The 16,023-nt window shown below is 34.3% G+C and overlaps 1 protein-coding gene across 1 annotated transcript in view; it reads right to left on the bottom strand.

Annotated features, from left to right (window-relative positions):
• The window catches only part of DOCK9 (dedicator of cytokinesis 9), an 82,859-nt gene that overhangs the window by 12,389 nt on the left and 54,447 nt on the right, over positions 1 to 16,023 (bottom strand). The window contains exons 35-45 of the mRNA XM_053969856.1: positions 14,762 to 14,876; positions 13,773 to 13,839; positions 12,266 to 12,313; positions 10,362 to 10,498; positions 7,431 to 7,546; positions 5,575 to 5,712; positions 5,083 to 5,265; positions 4,345 to 4,458; positions 3,989 to 4,204; positions 2,256 to 2,313; positions 327 to 433 (exon numbers count right to left, since the gene is read on the bottom strand). Of these exons, the coding sequence (XP_053825831.1) occupies positions 327 to 433; positions 2,256 to 2,313; positions 3,989 to 4,204; positions 4,345 to 4,458; positions 5,083 to 5,265; positions 5,575 to 5,712; positions 7,431 to 7,546; positions 10,362 to 10,498; positions 12,266 to 12,313; positions 13,773 to 13,839; positions 14,762 to 14,876 (1,299 nt within the window). The remainder of the gene's footprint in view (positions 1 to 326; positions 434 to 2,255; positions 2,314 to 3,988; positions 4,205 to 4,344; positions 4,459 to 5,082; positions 5,266 to 5,574; positions 5,713 to 7,430; positions 7,547 to 10,361; positions 10,499 to 12,265; positions 12,314 to 13,772; positions 13,840 to 14,761; positions 14,877 to 16,023) is intronic.

Genomic DNA, 16,023 nt, shown 5'->3' with positions numbered 1-16,023 from the left:
ACAAAACAACAGATTTTGCTAACTCTGATAAGAAACCCACATTAGTGTTCATCCTGTCAACTAGAATAAGCCCCCATTTTGCTTTTATTCCAAAAGTGGTGTTGAGCTGATGTGCTAGCACTATATTTAAAATACATGTATACAGTAAATTCTCAAAATCTGGGACACCTCACATTTTTTTTATTTCAGCTTTAGGGTATGAATAGCAGATCAGAAAAAAATTATTGTATCCCTTATATCAGTAGTTCTCCAGACTGAAACATAAAATTTGCAAAAACCCCAGCCCTTCCATGTACGTAAATGTTAACATTTTTATGTTTACTTACTTCATTGAAGTGAACATCTTGCATTCCAACATCCTCCATCATTGAAGCCTCTTCATCTATATTTGGTGTGATTACTCTGAAAGCAGTACAACCTTGCCTAAACATCCCTGTCATTGAAAAAGAAATATAGACAAATTTAATTTTCTCCAGCAGGATAACACTGGGCCATTTTGTGATTCTGGATAAAGCAGAAGCCATGTTTAAATATACCTATCACCAAATAAATAAAGAAATAGATCAGCCTCCCACTGCATGATTAAAATACAAGACCTTACATTACTGTGAACGTACAAATGGGTTTTAAAAAACCCAAAAACCTTAACATCTGGACCCTTACCTACCCAACTAAGTAGTGTCTGAATCTTCCTACTTTATCTTAAATTTGTGTCTAATCTACTCCACCCTAAGTCTAAGGTACTCAAGGTAACTTTTACTGTATTTAATTAAAAACTGCCATGAAGTCATGCTGGACCTGAGTACAGGGGCAGGACCTGGCACATCATTTTTTCCAGTCTTAATAGTATGAATGACATTAACCATAAAAAATGATCAAGGGGTGGCAAACCAGATTATTTAAACACAGAAACCAGGAAAAAAACGAACAAAATACCAATCTAACTTCCTTTACTGAAAAAAAAAATACTTATTAAAAATGGAGTATAGAATGTTCCAACATGAAACCCATGCCTTTTACTTATGCTGTTTAGATCTTTTTTGATTACATCGGACTGCTGAATTAAGAAAACAGAATTTTCTGTATCAATTAAAACCTCAAAGGTGATCAGTAATTATTATGGAAGCCTAAGGATTTGCACATATTTATTTTACAACTCATTCCTACAAAGATTCTTGCTGCTCAGTTAGGAGTTCTGACCATCAGAAGTTTTATTGAATGATTGCCTCAAATGCAAGGGGCTTTTCTCTTCTTAGAAGTACCAAAGGTAGAAGTTTGACCCTCTGTATTACTGAGAGGAAATGAATTTTATATGATAGTATGCAAAAATAGCAGAACACCCAAAGGACTCACAAATAAATAGAGACTATCACTAATTCTCAGGTATCATCAGGCTTCCAAATGAACACAGTAATTTGTCTTAGCAGCTTATTTCAGATTTGGTCTCAGAGAAGGTTCTGAAATCACTGGGCAAAGAAAATAGCCTATACACTACACAAGCATTTGGTGAGAAGCACAACAAGAACAGAGACAAGTAATCTTTTAGACTCATGATTTTACTTCATTTTGAACTGTCCTGCAAAGGCAAAGCTGAAAAGATGCAAACATGAATTTACCCACAAATCCGAAACACTATCTCAACATCATAATCAGTTTTAACAGATTCCTGAAAAGTTCTTCAAGAGAGCTCTTTTTGTTAATTTAAGTTATATCTCAAATCCCTGATTGAGAACTCTTCTGATCCTATAGATGAAAGGAAGTTTTCTACCCTATCTCAAGTGTCATCAGAATCCACTTTTAAAAACAGCTGCTGGCACAGAATATACCACAACAAGGTGAAACAGCCTGAGCACTATTATCATTGATTGAATGTCTGAAAATTTGTACAAATTTATTTTGACTCTTCTGGCAATGCCAGGTTTCCCTAGAGGCAGTGAGAGACTGACTACTTGTAGAAACAAGAATATAAACGGATAACTTTGCTTTAGAAAGGATCTGATCTGAGCTATTAGCAGCTCTGGTGTAAAACTAAAATTTTTACTTTTCAAAAATTTTACTTTGCCTTCATCTGAAATGCTGCCCTTTAGATATGCAAGTTTACTCTTAAGTATGTGAGTTTGCTACCTGGTTATGTCAGAATTTTTTCCCTAGTGAACACTGAAATTCATACAACTTTCTCAAGGAAACGCTTGATTTTCCCAAACTCTAATAAAAAATGTATTTAAATACATTAAAATAAGGTTTTGACATCATACCTTTTCGTGTGAGATATTCTGCAACCAGTGCTGCTACATGGACATAGCACATTGCTGCCTAAAACAGAAACAGTAACAATTTTTCAAATACAATTAAAATAGGACTGTTAAAAACAAGGTATATAAGGAGAGCAACAGTACGAGACAATTTCTTCAGTTTTCCCTTTTGCTGCTCTGCAGGAGATATTCTATGACTGCAAGAATTCTCCATCTTACTTATGTTAAGCAGTAATTCTGCAAGTGCACTCCTTAACCAGAGCACTGAGTGGCACAGACAGCAGTTCACAATCTGAGTGACCCCAGGTCACAAATCACAAGGTAGGAACATCATGCTGTAATAAAAACAAGTGAAACTCCTTTTAGGGGGGAGGTATTTTAAATGTTAAGCTATTAATGATTCTATTCAACATTTGGTTGAATAGACCTGTTTTGTCTGCTTTTTGGCTCCAGACCAAGAAAAATGCAGAAGAAAGTGGTGACAGGCCATTTGAGAGCAGCAAGAGAGATCTAATCTCTGAATAGAATTTGATTGGTGCAGTTTGGAAAACAGGAAAAAAAAAGAGGGACAGAATAATTTTCAAATATCTGTGATTTTTAATGGATTTGACATTGACAACTTTTCTCCAAAAAAATAAAAGGATTTCACATTCTCGTTTTATTAAAAAGGTTTAGGCTTTCAGCAAAGTAACTATCAATTGAACAGTTCAAATATGGAGGCTGCACAGCCTCAAACAATGGAGGTGAAGGAAAAAGGTAAGAATCTGCCAGAAATTCTAACTCATACTTTGTATTGAGTTGAACTTGATGATTTGCAGACATCTTCATCTAGTTGCACAGTCAAAGATTTTAAAATTTTAACCAAAAAAATGAAAAACATAACTGAAAAAGACTAAAAGACCTTGTCTTCTCAGATAGGTGAAGCTGTTCAGTTCAAGAGACAAGCTAATAACAAAGTAATGTGTATGCCTTCTGTGTTCCTACCATGTAGGAGAAGAGAATTCCAGTACTAAGAACTGAGTTTGGAAGATAGCACCTTCTATTTTTTGGAGATCTTTACTTGCTTACATGATGCTCATTTTAACAGATGTTAATAAAATGCAATGATTTCATACAAAACAATTTACTTTCAGATGGAAAAACCTTCCAGAAAGAGACAAAATTAATCTGTATCCAGTTAAAATGTTAATGTCTTATAAAGACATATAACAATCCCCAATTCTGCTTTTTGCTAGAACTGAATATTTTTACAGCACAGTAAAAACAGAAATGTTTCCTTTTTTTTCAAACAACACAAGAAATTATTTGTCAGTTTTAAGAACATTAGTTGTTTTTTTACTAAGCAATTTGGAATAAAATCAAGCTAATTCTTCAAGTAAAGGAAACTGGAGGAGAATTCAAGGAGTGGCTTTAAGTGTTTAAGCAAGTAATAACAAAGATATTTTTAAGCAAAAGGCCTCTCTTCCATGGCTTGCATTGTGCATTCCATTCTTAGTAGTGTGTCAGTATAGCAGTTAAACATGTTCCTTACATTAGTAACGAGAAATTACTTACAGATGTACTTGGGTAGGACAAAAACTTATCAGCTATTGAAACCAATCCAGCAACAATTCGAAAATTGTTAAAAACACTTATTATGTTACATGCTAACAACTGCATATAGTACATAGCCTCTCTATAAAGATAAGCTTATGCTTATACCAGAACTAAAACTAATTTGATTTTTTTTCTCTTACCTCTGAAAGATCTCCATTTTTAACATGGATCCTTGCCATGCTGTCTAACCATGTCTTCCTCAGTTCAGGTGTACTTGCATATGACTTTGCCAAGCTGTACTGGAGGTCTACAAGCATTTCTGGATCATTCTCATGTTCCTTCATCTGAGCCGTAGCCATCAGTACTGTACGAATCCGTTTGGTTAAATCCTTAACGTCAGAAGGGAATGTAGTGTGCTAAAACACGGAAAAGTCAGGTAAGCTACTGTGTTTTCCTAGTCATTGCACAACAAAGTGATAAAGCACAACTGGAAAAGATGCTATGAAAGAGTCTTCAAGCATCCTTCTACAGTATGGAAATAGGAATAAAAACAGACCTTAATAATTCTGTCGTTATTGGCACAATTGTTGATGATGGAAAGAGACTGCTGAAATCTAGTTCCTCCAATTCCAACCACATCAGCAATTAACTGGCTTACTGAAATAATAACCTTGACAGAAACAAGTATCTTGTTAGTGCATATTTCATGAAACACCCTTGAGATGTATCTACGAGGCAATTACAAAAGAAGTTTTGTTCTCTTTAATTGAAAAATCATTCTCCTAAATAAAATAATGTTTGGGGGTTCTTTTCCAATTACTTGTACAATAACATAGGCAAGATAAAACAGGCTTATGTAAATTCAAGACACATGACTGACTGCTAGGTGAACTAGCCAGTGATCATTAAACTGGCAAACTACTGCTCCCACCTTTGTCAAGACACACAATTTTCAAATTATTTGTTTTATTTTAGACTTCTGTGTGCTTGTTGATGCCTTCTTTTCCTTCTTCAGATGCAACAGGATACAGCATTTAACAAACAAAATAACATCTACAAAAGAGAATGTTTGCACTGACAAATAAAATTTATTTCCTACAAAACACAGGGTCATCCAATTGTTTCTAAGTATTTCCTTGTACAGAATATAATTTTATGTCCATCTTCTTAGTATCCACTTTGATTGAACCCCAAATAAATTATTTTAGGTCTATCTGACACGGCTTTGCACACTGGTATAGCAACTGTGTATCTACTATATTAAAAAAAAAAAAAAAGAAGAAAATATACTAACTTGCAGATGTGTTCGAACAAAAGACTTCTTCCCTGTGTAGTCAAAATTATTTCTCATCAAAAAGTACAGTAACTGTGAAGCTTCATTACGAATTGAACTCAGCTTGGAATTACAGTACTTCAGAATTTCATAGCACAGTGCAGAACACATATCAGCTCTACCTTCATAAAATGTAGAAGGAAACTGAGAAAAAAGAAGAAAATTAATTTACTCAGTAAAACTAGAGTCAGATCTTGATAAAATAAGTATGTCAAGAAAAAACCAAATATATTCATATCCGCAAACTGTGGAAAGAACGAAAGGTAGAGTAGTTCATGACACAAAACAATTTTTACAGCAAATCAAAGGACAAGCATTCCACACTGTTGATATCAGATCAGTCCTTATGCACCAACTTTATTTTGGGATGTTAGTTCTTAAATTCTTACATAGTATATTGTTAAGCAAAGAACTGGACATGTATTTGAAGATGGATTTTTAAAAACTTCTTACCTTGTAAATAAGTGCCCTTAAAGCACTGAATACATTTTTCAATGCTGTTTCAGACTGATTCTTTTGAAGGAAGCAGAGGTATACATCAAATACTTTCTTCATCAGTGGATTATGTCCGTGATCAGTCAGTAGCTGATTCTTTAAAACAATAGCAAGAATTTAGGAGTTTTGTACAGCAATACATTTATAATACTCTAAGAACACATACAGATCATTAAAAGCAGGACATTTAAAAAATACAACCTCTATGTCATTACCAAGATGTATAATAAAACACACATACATAAATTCTAACTAGGTATTTCTAACACTTCATCAATGCTGCTTATAAAGGAAGTGTTACCTTCTGAATAGACTCATAGAACACAATTGTTTTTATCAGCTGTTAATTAAATCCATTACTATTAATAGCTTTTTGAGGGGCACACTCAAAGTATTAACAGACTTTGCTTACACTGACTTTAGCAGCTCAGACAGGGGAATTTTCTCATAGCAGTATCTCCTATTACAATGTGATCCTACAAGGTCCTGCCTTTTCTGCAACTCACCTTGGTGCACTCGACTCTTCCTTGTCATTACTGCTTATATACAGGCCTCCAAAGGAGTGGAAGAGGGTGGGTTCAGACTGGATATAAGCAGAAGTTTTTCTACAGTGAGGGTGCTGAGGCAATGGGACAAGTTGCCCTAGGAAGTAGAGGATGCCCAATTCCTTGGAAGGTTTTTTCAAGGCCAAGCTGGATGGGGTTTTGAGCAACCTGGCCTAGTAGAAGCTGTCTCTGCCCACGCAGAAAGGTTGAACTAGATGATCTCTTAAAGTCCCTTACTACCCAAACCATCATATGACTGATTTTATGTATTTTAGTGCAGTTGATTACATAAAAGCTCCTGATTGTCCTATCCGTTTTGTTTGGATTTTTGAGACTATTCTGGCATACTCTTGCCTACCTTCTCAATATGCAACACACAGATAACCTTGAAAGATTGTCATTTCAAGCATGATGGGTTGATAATTACAGGATAATTAGTGTTCATTCCTGTTTAAATCTTTATAGCTAGGTATCTTAATTTTCAATTCTGTCACCAGGCCCATGGACTGAACTGGCTCTAAACTCTACTAATTAAATTACCAGGAAAAGGAATCTCATTGTAAATAAGCTCATGTTTTCATAACTAGATTAAAGATAAGACACTAAATTTGAATCTTCAAGCAAAAATCTGGATACACTGCCCCAATTCGAGGAGAAACAAGCTAGAGTTATCATCTCTCCTTTTTATGGCTTCGATTTTAAAGTCTGGAAAACCTCAGAAAAACAGCCAAGAGGGGTAAGTAAGTGGGTGTGCTATATAAAGATTCCACAGGAGAGCCACAGCAACTGATACAACTAAAAGAAGTCTTATTAGTGGACAAATAGAAAAAAAAGTTACAGAATAGGAACACACAAATAACTATTAAAGAGTACGTTACTATAATAAGCAGCCAAATTCAATATGAAAGTCTGAGAGTGTCCAATTATGGTTTTGCCATAGATCTTTCAACTCACATGGCCTTTTTAAAGCCACTTTTACCACTAACGTTAGGTAGACACTAAAGCTCCTAGAACAATTTTTAAGTTAGACTGAGGAAGCAGCTTTTCCCACAGATTACTGCGGGTGTATGATGTGAAACTGAAGCCAAAGCATTTTGCTGTGAGATATTACCAGTTTTACCTGAAAATAATAAAATACAATGCTAGAAAACCTAAAAATAGCGAAGCTATTTAACTAGACTATAAAAATGAAATTTAAAAAATAATTTTTAAAAGTATTTATTCTCAAAGATACTTAAGGGAAAAGTTAACACCAAGTCATGAACAAACCTTAAAAGCCATTGTGAATAATGATAGAGTGTCCAGAATTGTAATGCAAACTTCGGTGGCAATATTTGCTTCAAGTAAAGACTGGTGAAGGACATCTGCATCTGAATGGCCATAGCCTACAGAAATTCCAAATGAAGTGTAAGTGCTGGATACACTCATTTAAATGTTTCTTATTTCCAAAAGACTTGCTGCACTAGGAAAAGATTAACAAGTAAAAAGCCTGACAGAAGTTAGTATTCAATACAGGAAAATAATTCATATGCATTTAAATAGTTTCAAATATGGTCAGACAATTATTCTAACATAATTTGCAAAGGACTATAAAATATATTAAGAATTTCAACAACAGAAGCATTAAACAGCAGTTAAAAACAATGTGATATTTCACATATATGTGCATGTAGACACACATGTATATATATATATATATATATATATAAAGCTACACAGTTATATATATATATATATATATACACACATATATTGGTAAGTACTGCAGTAGGATGAAGTTACAGCTGAAAATATGTAGTTTTGGCAATTTAGTGATGTTACAATGGTCTCCAAGTTAATCACAAGTCAACCAGGATAAAAATACAAAATAGTAAGAGTTGAAGGAATACAATCCTGTAGTTATATGCAGTTTACCACCCAAGTAATGAATTCTGCTCTTGTAGCAATACAATGCAATATCTCCATATTTAATAAAAAACATTCTATCACTTCTAGCTCCATAGTGAATTTTAATAATTTTAAAAACGTATCCTGGCTCAGCACTGATAATAATGTATCACTTATGTTCCCTAACACTGGTCATGAAGCACCAGATTGACAAACGTGACTGGGCTGCTTTATAAACATTTGGTCTGTGTCATGTTTGAACATCAGACTTACAGACAACTTAGCATCACTAAATCAATGACAAGGATGAAAAACTTGTTGAGATCAAGAAAAGAACAGAAGAAATGCCAAACTCTTTTGTAATGACACCTGGCCAATTCTTTCTGCACTTTCTTGCTTCCTTGGCTGAACTACGCATGTATACCCACAACCACCAGTTTCTTTAGATTTATACGTTCTTTCTTTAAGCACAAAACTATACTGAAATTTCTCAGAGATTAAAGGTAACATAACAGTATTTCAGTTCTATTTCTAGCTTAGGTGGTTAGAAAGGGAGAAAATAAGTTTATAATTTACACTAATAGACAACTATCTTGCCAAAGAATCTTGATTTTAGAAACAAGTAAAGCAGCTAATTCCACCAGACACTCCCCTTCTTTATGTATCCCACACAAAATATCTGCAAGATTATTCAAGCTCTAAATGCTACTTTGAATACATGATAGAGGCAGACTGACAACTAAACAAAACTGGAAGTTAACAACAACAAGAACAAAGATAAAAAATCAATTTAATACTTGATGTGGTTTTTACAGCAACATATTTTCGATTTGTAAAACCTTGGTCAATACAATCCGTAATATCCTGATATTTATTAACTGTCCATTTAAAAAAAACACCTATTATCAGTTTAAACAAAGTTATCTGAATAAGACACCTTCCTTCATAATTTCCTTCAGTTGGAAAAGAATGGAAAGTTTCTTTTTACATAAGCATGCATTTTTAAAAATCTTTCAGCTCATTGTTTCCTAAAAAATCAGTAAACATGGCCAAGTTCTGAAAGCATGAAATCTCTTTACACAGGGACATGTTATCTGTTTCTCAGAGTTTTTTTCTTTTTAACCAGTCTTTATCTGCAAAGTATTATACTGTACCAAATGTGTAGCCACGTTGTGTAAAGGCTTTCTTTTCTGTAACAACAACCATGTAGAAATTATGATGATACAGCAGTAGCAGACTGATTGCAAGGAAAAAAAAAAGTAATTTCCACATGCTTGTCTGACATTTTAAAAGCAAGCAATCGCATTTCTTACATTGCAACAGATGTGATAATGCATTTATGAATAGAGAGGTTTTGTGGGATTTTTTTCCTCACTTTTACACATGACAATGTGGTAAGTCTTGTGCAATTAGGCTAAGTTTTGCTTTATATTACAGAAAAAGAGCTAAAAGATTTTAAGGGACAGTTAGATACGCTTTGAGAAATCAAAGAATGAACACAGTGAAAATACAGTTAGCTCAAATAATTGTTTTACTGCACATAACTCTTTTCAATACCAGTGTTGTATTTTACTGAATTAGTCAACCAGTTTCATTGTTTTTTGAAGCTGAAATTTCAGAAATGATGCTTTAGAATACTTTACATACAGTATATTGCAATTTAGAAGCAGAATGTTTAAAAAGATAGGCCACAAGCAGATTTAGTTTTCAATACAGCAGTCTATACAAGCTGACTTCAACCTGATTAAATCTTACCATTGTCTACAGAAATTCCAAGAATACTTGATATCTTTCTCACACTGAAAACAGAAAAATCACTTCATTATTGGACGCTTTTTCACTTCCAGACAAACTCAATTATGGGCTCACAATCTTTGTAGAAATTCTAAGAAACTTATTTCTCCTTAGGGGATGTCAAAACATGGAGATATGGTCAGAATACTTATATTTAATTTTAGACTAGTAGTTTATAAGACCACGTAGGAGAAAAAAAATGAACCTTAATAAAACAAATAGGAAAAAAAGTAAATTTTGTACCTATGTGCAGCACACGTTTGAGGCGTACGTAACTAAAAGAAAATATTAAAATACAGTTTTAAGACAGACTGTAGCTAACCATGCTCCATGTTATGGCACCACCCAGCAGTGATTGTTCTATCACAAAGCAGAGAACAGACCATCGACTGCTTCCAGCTATTCGTTTGACCTGGAACAGTAAAAGTCATTGAGATGCACTGGTGTGGCTCTGGGACCTGTCTCTGGTGTTGTGGTACTGGTTGAGGATGACAGATGTTATCATGTCATGAGACTTACTGTGGTTAAAAGTGAGAGAGTTATCCAGGCTGCTCAGCTGCTGCAATCTGGCATGCATCATTCCTGTTCTGTTACGGGAAACAGGCAATGTCTGAGATTTTCGATCATGAACTATGGATCCTAACCCCTCCTGGTTCCTGCAAGATGGGTGAAATGGGATAGAAGCAAAAGTTAGACATGTCAAACTGCAGCAAGACAGGAAGTGCTGTTAGTTAAGCACAAGAAGTTTTATAGTTTTATAGAAGGAATTATAATGCAACCTATTCACTGTTTTCTTTATAAAACAAAAATAGGTAGCTTTAAAAAAAGCATCACAGCAAACTCTTTCTCAAAACCTCGAAGCATGAAAGCAAAAGCACACAAGCAGCCACTCTCGAAGTGCTAAATTTACTTCAGAGCTTTAGGAAAAAAAAAAAAAGTATTTGAAAACATAAATATTCTGAAAATATTCAGAACCCAAAACTGAATCCTCTATTTTGATTGCAAAAAAAAATTTGGCAAAAAAGTTAGGACACACAGCAGTAAAATTAGAAAGCACACATGCAACAGGAGAGCAGGAATTAACTGAGATAGCATCATATACTTCTTACCCAAGCAGGAAGGGAGAAGAGCCATAGACTTTGTTAAATTTGCAGCAATCAAATGAAGAAAACAGAAAAGTGATCTGTGTTAGCAATCAGTACAGGCTAACTTCCTATATTGTGTACCACCACCAGAGCTGATGAAAAATGAAAACCAGTGCTTGAATTTCAGAATTCCCTGTTCCCTTTTGTTCTCTGTCATTTGTGTATTTTAACAGTACGTGCATTGACTGTGATATACTTCAGTGTAGTGACAATGTGAAAGACATGAAAGTTACATTTACTGGGAAAATTCACAACACCAGATGCTTTCATTAGCTCAACATTTTCAACATTAACATGCAGCACAGAGACCAGGTGATCAGTAAACAAAAAAGAAGTGTAGTAGTGTCCTCTACAAACTCATCAAACAAAGCAGCTGGAAGAACTTTTACAAAAAGCCTGAAAATTATAGACTCCTGTACATCCAGAGTTTGACATACATTTGAACACAAAGATTACAATCAAAGCCTTAAGAAAGCCAGATATATTTTTGAGCTTTTTACGTTATGTGAACAATTATTTTCCCCCAGAAAAATCTCCAAGGAGATAGTCAAGTCTGTAGAAGAAGATTCACATTATCTAAATTAAAACCAAAAAAAGCTAACATTATAGTTAGAATGTATTACCATCCCAAGTCAGCAACAACTTTCTCACTGAGTTCAAAAGGGCCAGTATTTTAACAACACCAGTTTAATTATAACACTATTACCATGTCAACCACAGCGTTAGGCCTAAAGAAGTTGCTGTCTTTTACTCCATTAAAAAACACTTTGTATTAAAAAAAAAATAATGCAAAGATATTAAAATAAATTAATACAAGTTTCTGACTCCCACAGATTTTCTTTGGACTTCAAATTTAAAACCAGCAGTGTTGGAATGTTCACTACTCACCTTCAAATACAACCACTATATATATGAAATTTCTAAAACATTTCAATTTACATGGTTTTATGGCCAACTGAATAAACAAAACATCGTCAAATTTCTTTCCCAAAGACATTATTTCAAGGAAAAAATGCTGAAAAAGATAGCATTTAAAGGGTGGCTTCTGAAGTCAGCATTAAAAAAAAGCTCACAGATCATTCATAAATAAATACCAGACTTCCATACAAGATACAGATTTGTTAATATGGTAACCAGTTACTTACTTCAAAATCTTATGCATCATTTCACAGTAACTCTTCCACTTGTGCAATTTGTTTGTTACAGAGGTTCAAGGCATATCTTACACAGTGTAATTATTAATGAACAAGACAGTGAAATTTAAATTCCACACAGTACCTGGCTATGTATCGTTTTCCCATGTACTGGAACTGATGTAAGCACACTCTGCAGAGAACACAAGTCAGAGAAGCCACACTTAAAAAAACCTTTTCTAGATTTATGTACACTGGAATTATTCAACAATTATTGTTAACTTTAAACTCTTACATCATGGAAGTTCTTTATTTCTCACAGCTTTACAATTCCCTTCCAGATGCCAAGCCAAGAAAAGGTAAATGTGTCAGTGTCGTGGTTTGACATGGAAGTGAATTTTTTCCCGTTATCTACAAATGCACAAGACAGGGCAACTAACATGGAAGAGGGAAGCAAAGAGATAACCAGACACTGCCTATTTACATATATTTTGTAAATTGTGTGTAAGTGTTCAAAATAAGGGCAAAATATTTTGCTTCCCCTCACTCTAGCCTAAACCCACTTGGTTAAAAATTGGGTGTTTTTTTTGTTTTGTTGGGTTTTATTTAAGGTCTCCAGATTCCAGGTTAACAACAGGGTTTCTGAAAGAACTATTTTCAAAAGGGAATATACTTTTATAACAAGATGATGACAAAGACAAAAGCAAAAAAATTTCATTAAAAAAGTAATCTATATTACTGGTAAGTGCACAACACTAATGACTAATTAACTAGAAGTCATATTTTAAAATCAAGAGAAGCAGTGTGAGTGGAGCTGTAATACTGATTTTATTTTACTTTTTTCACACTGTAAACACTTATTGCAATAATACAGAAAACAACACAACACCCCTTGTTCCTCCAGTAAGATGTTCTAAAAGTTCTTCTTTAAAGTGTAAAGCCAAAATGAAAGCCAGTTTTCAGGCTCTGTCTTCCATATGCCAGCTGAGAATGAGAGAAAAGACTGCCTCATTGCCTTTTCATCTCAGCTTCATTTTTTTTACTGAGACCTTGAGTAGCTTAGCTGTCTCCAACCTGCCAAGGCAGAATAGTGTTTGCCTTCCCCAGACTTGTCATTGTGAGCACAAAATAACCTCGACTCGCCCTTCTGAGGTCTTCTTGTCTTTTAGACTTGTGGACTCATAGCAGAATAGTGGACTCATCCTGCATCTATTCCCTTAGGGAATAGCAGAGGACACATGAGGATTGCTAGGAGCATGGTTCTGAAGTTATGCAATTCAATCAGTTTTGCTATGCAACCATATATTTGCTATTTAACAGCTGATGTTACAAGACACAGTTTAATGCAGAAGGGTATCAAGACAGTTGGTTCCTCCTCCATAAGCACTGCAATACTCTGAGCACTATTTGTTGTTCAAGAACCTCCTGAGATCCCTTCTGTATAGCCTGATTCCAGAGACTATCATGGACTTGAACAGACATACAATTGTGGACATCAAGTTAAGGACTTCCAAATAGATCAGGACAATATTATTTAAAAAAAAAAAAAAAAAAAAAAAAAAAAAAGCATTTGCACATGCTTATATCTACACTCATGTTGTTCACAGACCAGCAAAACATACAGTTGCATGACAAGCACAACAAAAACTTACTCTGTAATGGTGAAAAAGTCCATGAGTTCAGATTTTGTAGCCTTGTTCCAATATGTAAACAATGCATCTAGGAAAATGAATAACAATTTAAAAGATAACAATTGCTATTTGAAGTTTTCCTTAAAACTGATTATACAAATGCTCATATCAATTCTCCAAATGAGTTTCTGCAATATGATGTTACTTAATTAACCCATAATATTCACATCCAATTTAATATCTTACATAGTAATAATTGTGTAGCCTGTAGTGCCTACAGCACTATAACAATGTAAGACTTCAGCATATTTCAGACTGTTAGTCCTATAACCTGCTTCTTTACAGATGGGTCTCAACATTTTTTTTTAATTAAAATTAATTTTTCTTTTTTTTATCACAAACAGGGATGATTCCAAGATATATGATCCTAACAAACAAGTAAGATGTGCCATTCATCCCTATTTCTATAACTCTGTAACCTTCTCCAGGATAACACGACTCTTTCAAAAATTCAATGGATCATCTCACAAACATCCCAGGAGAATGAAGAAGCACTAACATCCCCATATTCCAGAAATGGAAATACACACAACAATCAAATCATTTGGTTCCTTGTAATACAGCATGTTCTGCAGAACAGAGGAATGCACTAGCCCAAGGCACTTTTACACAACAATGAATTATTCTTCACCTCTGTTTTCCAAATCAAACTGTACAATCGCACACAAATATTCACTTTCTTAAAAAGTCTTTTAGCTGACCTCACACTTTTAATAAATAATGAGTACTTAAAGTTTACAAGGTTTCAGTCAGAGTTTAATTTGAGTGATCACACATATTTGTAAAACGCAGCACATCATGGTATCCACATCTAAAATACTCTGCTGATTTTGAAAAGTTATTGAAATAACAGGCATAAATCCAGTAAATGACTTTGAATTTATAAAAAGCAGGAACTTAAAAATTTATAAGCAGGAATTTATAAAAAGCAGGAACAAGGAACTACCTACCATCTGACATGCTTCTTAAAATATGAAGGAAACACATAAGCAGACTTTTGATCTCTGCTTGGTCAAGTTTGTCATATCGAACAACAGAACTTCCTAAAGTGCTGCTCTGTTGGTTCTGAAAAGCAAACAGATGTATTTTGGCTGAAGAGTTCTTAAACTGATAACAAACTAAATTGTTTCAATTGCTTTAATAATTCCTGCAGCAGAAAAAGGATCTCAGAATGGAGACAAAGGTGTTTCATGTAGAGACAGGTCACTAAAACACACCTTACACGCACCAAGTATACCAAATTAAGCCTCTTTGCTTTGCTTGTTTTTAATTCCTTCTAAGTATAATTTTTTCCCCTAGGAGCAAAAGGAAAAGTCACCTAAGAGTGATTATTAAGCAAGTTAATTATACCTAGGTACTCACATTGCAGAAATCAAGCCTCCCCTTCTGCTTAGACTGAATACTTGAAAACCAAATACTACTGTTTGCTGGGACATATATGCTCCTTTGCTTTTCAAGAGACTTTCTGCTGAACTGTAGACTGCCTCTACAAAATTCATTCCATTTAAAGATCTCAAGCAAAATTCAAAGAACCTCAAGAAAAATATACATGAAGGGCAATAATATGCATTCTGAAAGACTAACTACTACTAAGTAACTTGCTCTTGCTCTCATCTCCTCCCCCAACATACAGACAAACAAACCCTCTCCCTGTTTCATTTTTTAATGTAATTCCTACACTTGTGGGAAGTTTATCAGCAACCCACATTACCAGTGTCTGTGCAAAAAGAAAAAAGCTCTATAATTGGTCTTTCAAAATGTATACCACCAAAAAATGTAAAAATAAAAATTGTAAAACTATATAAATTGAACTTTGGGCAAAGACTTGTAAAAGAATAATTTCCACGCAGTCAAGTGTTACAAAATCCTTAATCTGAAGCTTTTACAGATATACTGTATAAATTTTGTTTAAAGTATAAATTATGCCCTTTATAGTGCCTAATTCTCACATCCAATATGCCACTTACGCAAATGGAAAATGAACCAGACATTTAGTAAGTTTTCTGTAAAGTCAACAGTCTGGTAAAATTGATCTGTACAACTCTTACTATAAAAAATTTACAAATACAAAGGTAGACTCAAGGGAGAAAAGCACTTGGTTTCACAAATGAAGCAAGAAGTGACATTAGAGTAAACCCTTCCTGGAATATTCCCTACTGAACGCAGGAGACACACTAACCATGAAGGAACATTTCACAGCAACCATTGACTG

This window comes from Vidua macroura, chromosome 2, assembly GCF_024509145.1.
Source record: "Vidua macroura isolate BioBank_ID:100142 chromosome 2, ASM2450914v1, whole genome shotgun sequence".
NCBI classification, from domain to species: domain Eukaryota; kingdom Metazoa; phylum Chordata; class Aves; order Passeriformes; family Viduidae; genus Vidua; species Vidua macroura.
This window is presented reverse-complemented; position numbering and strand designations above follow the sequence as displayed.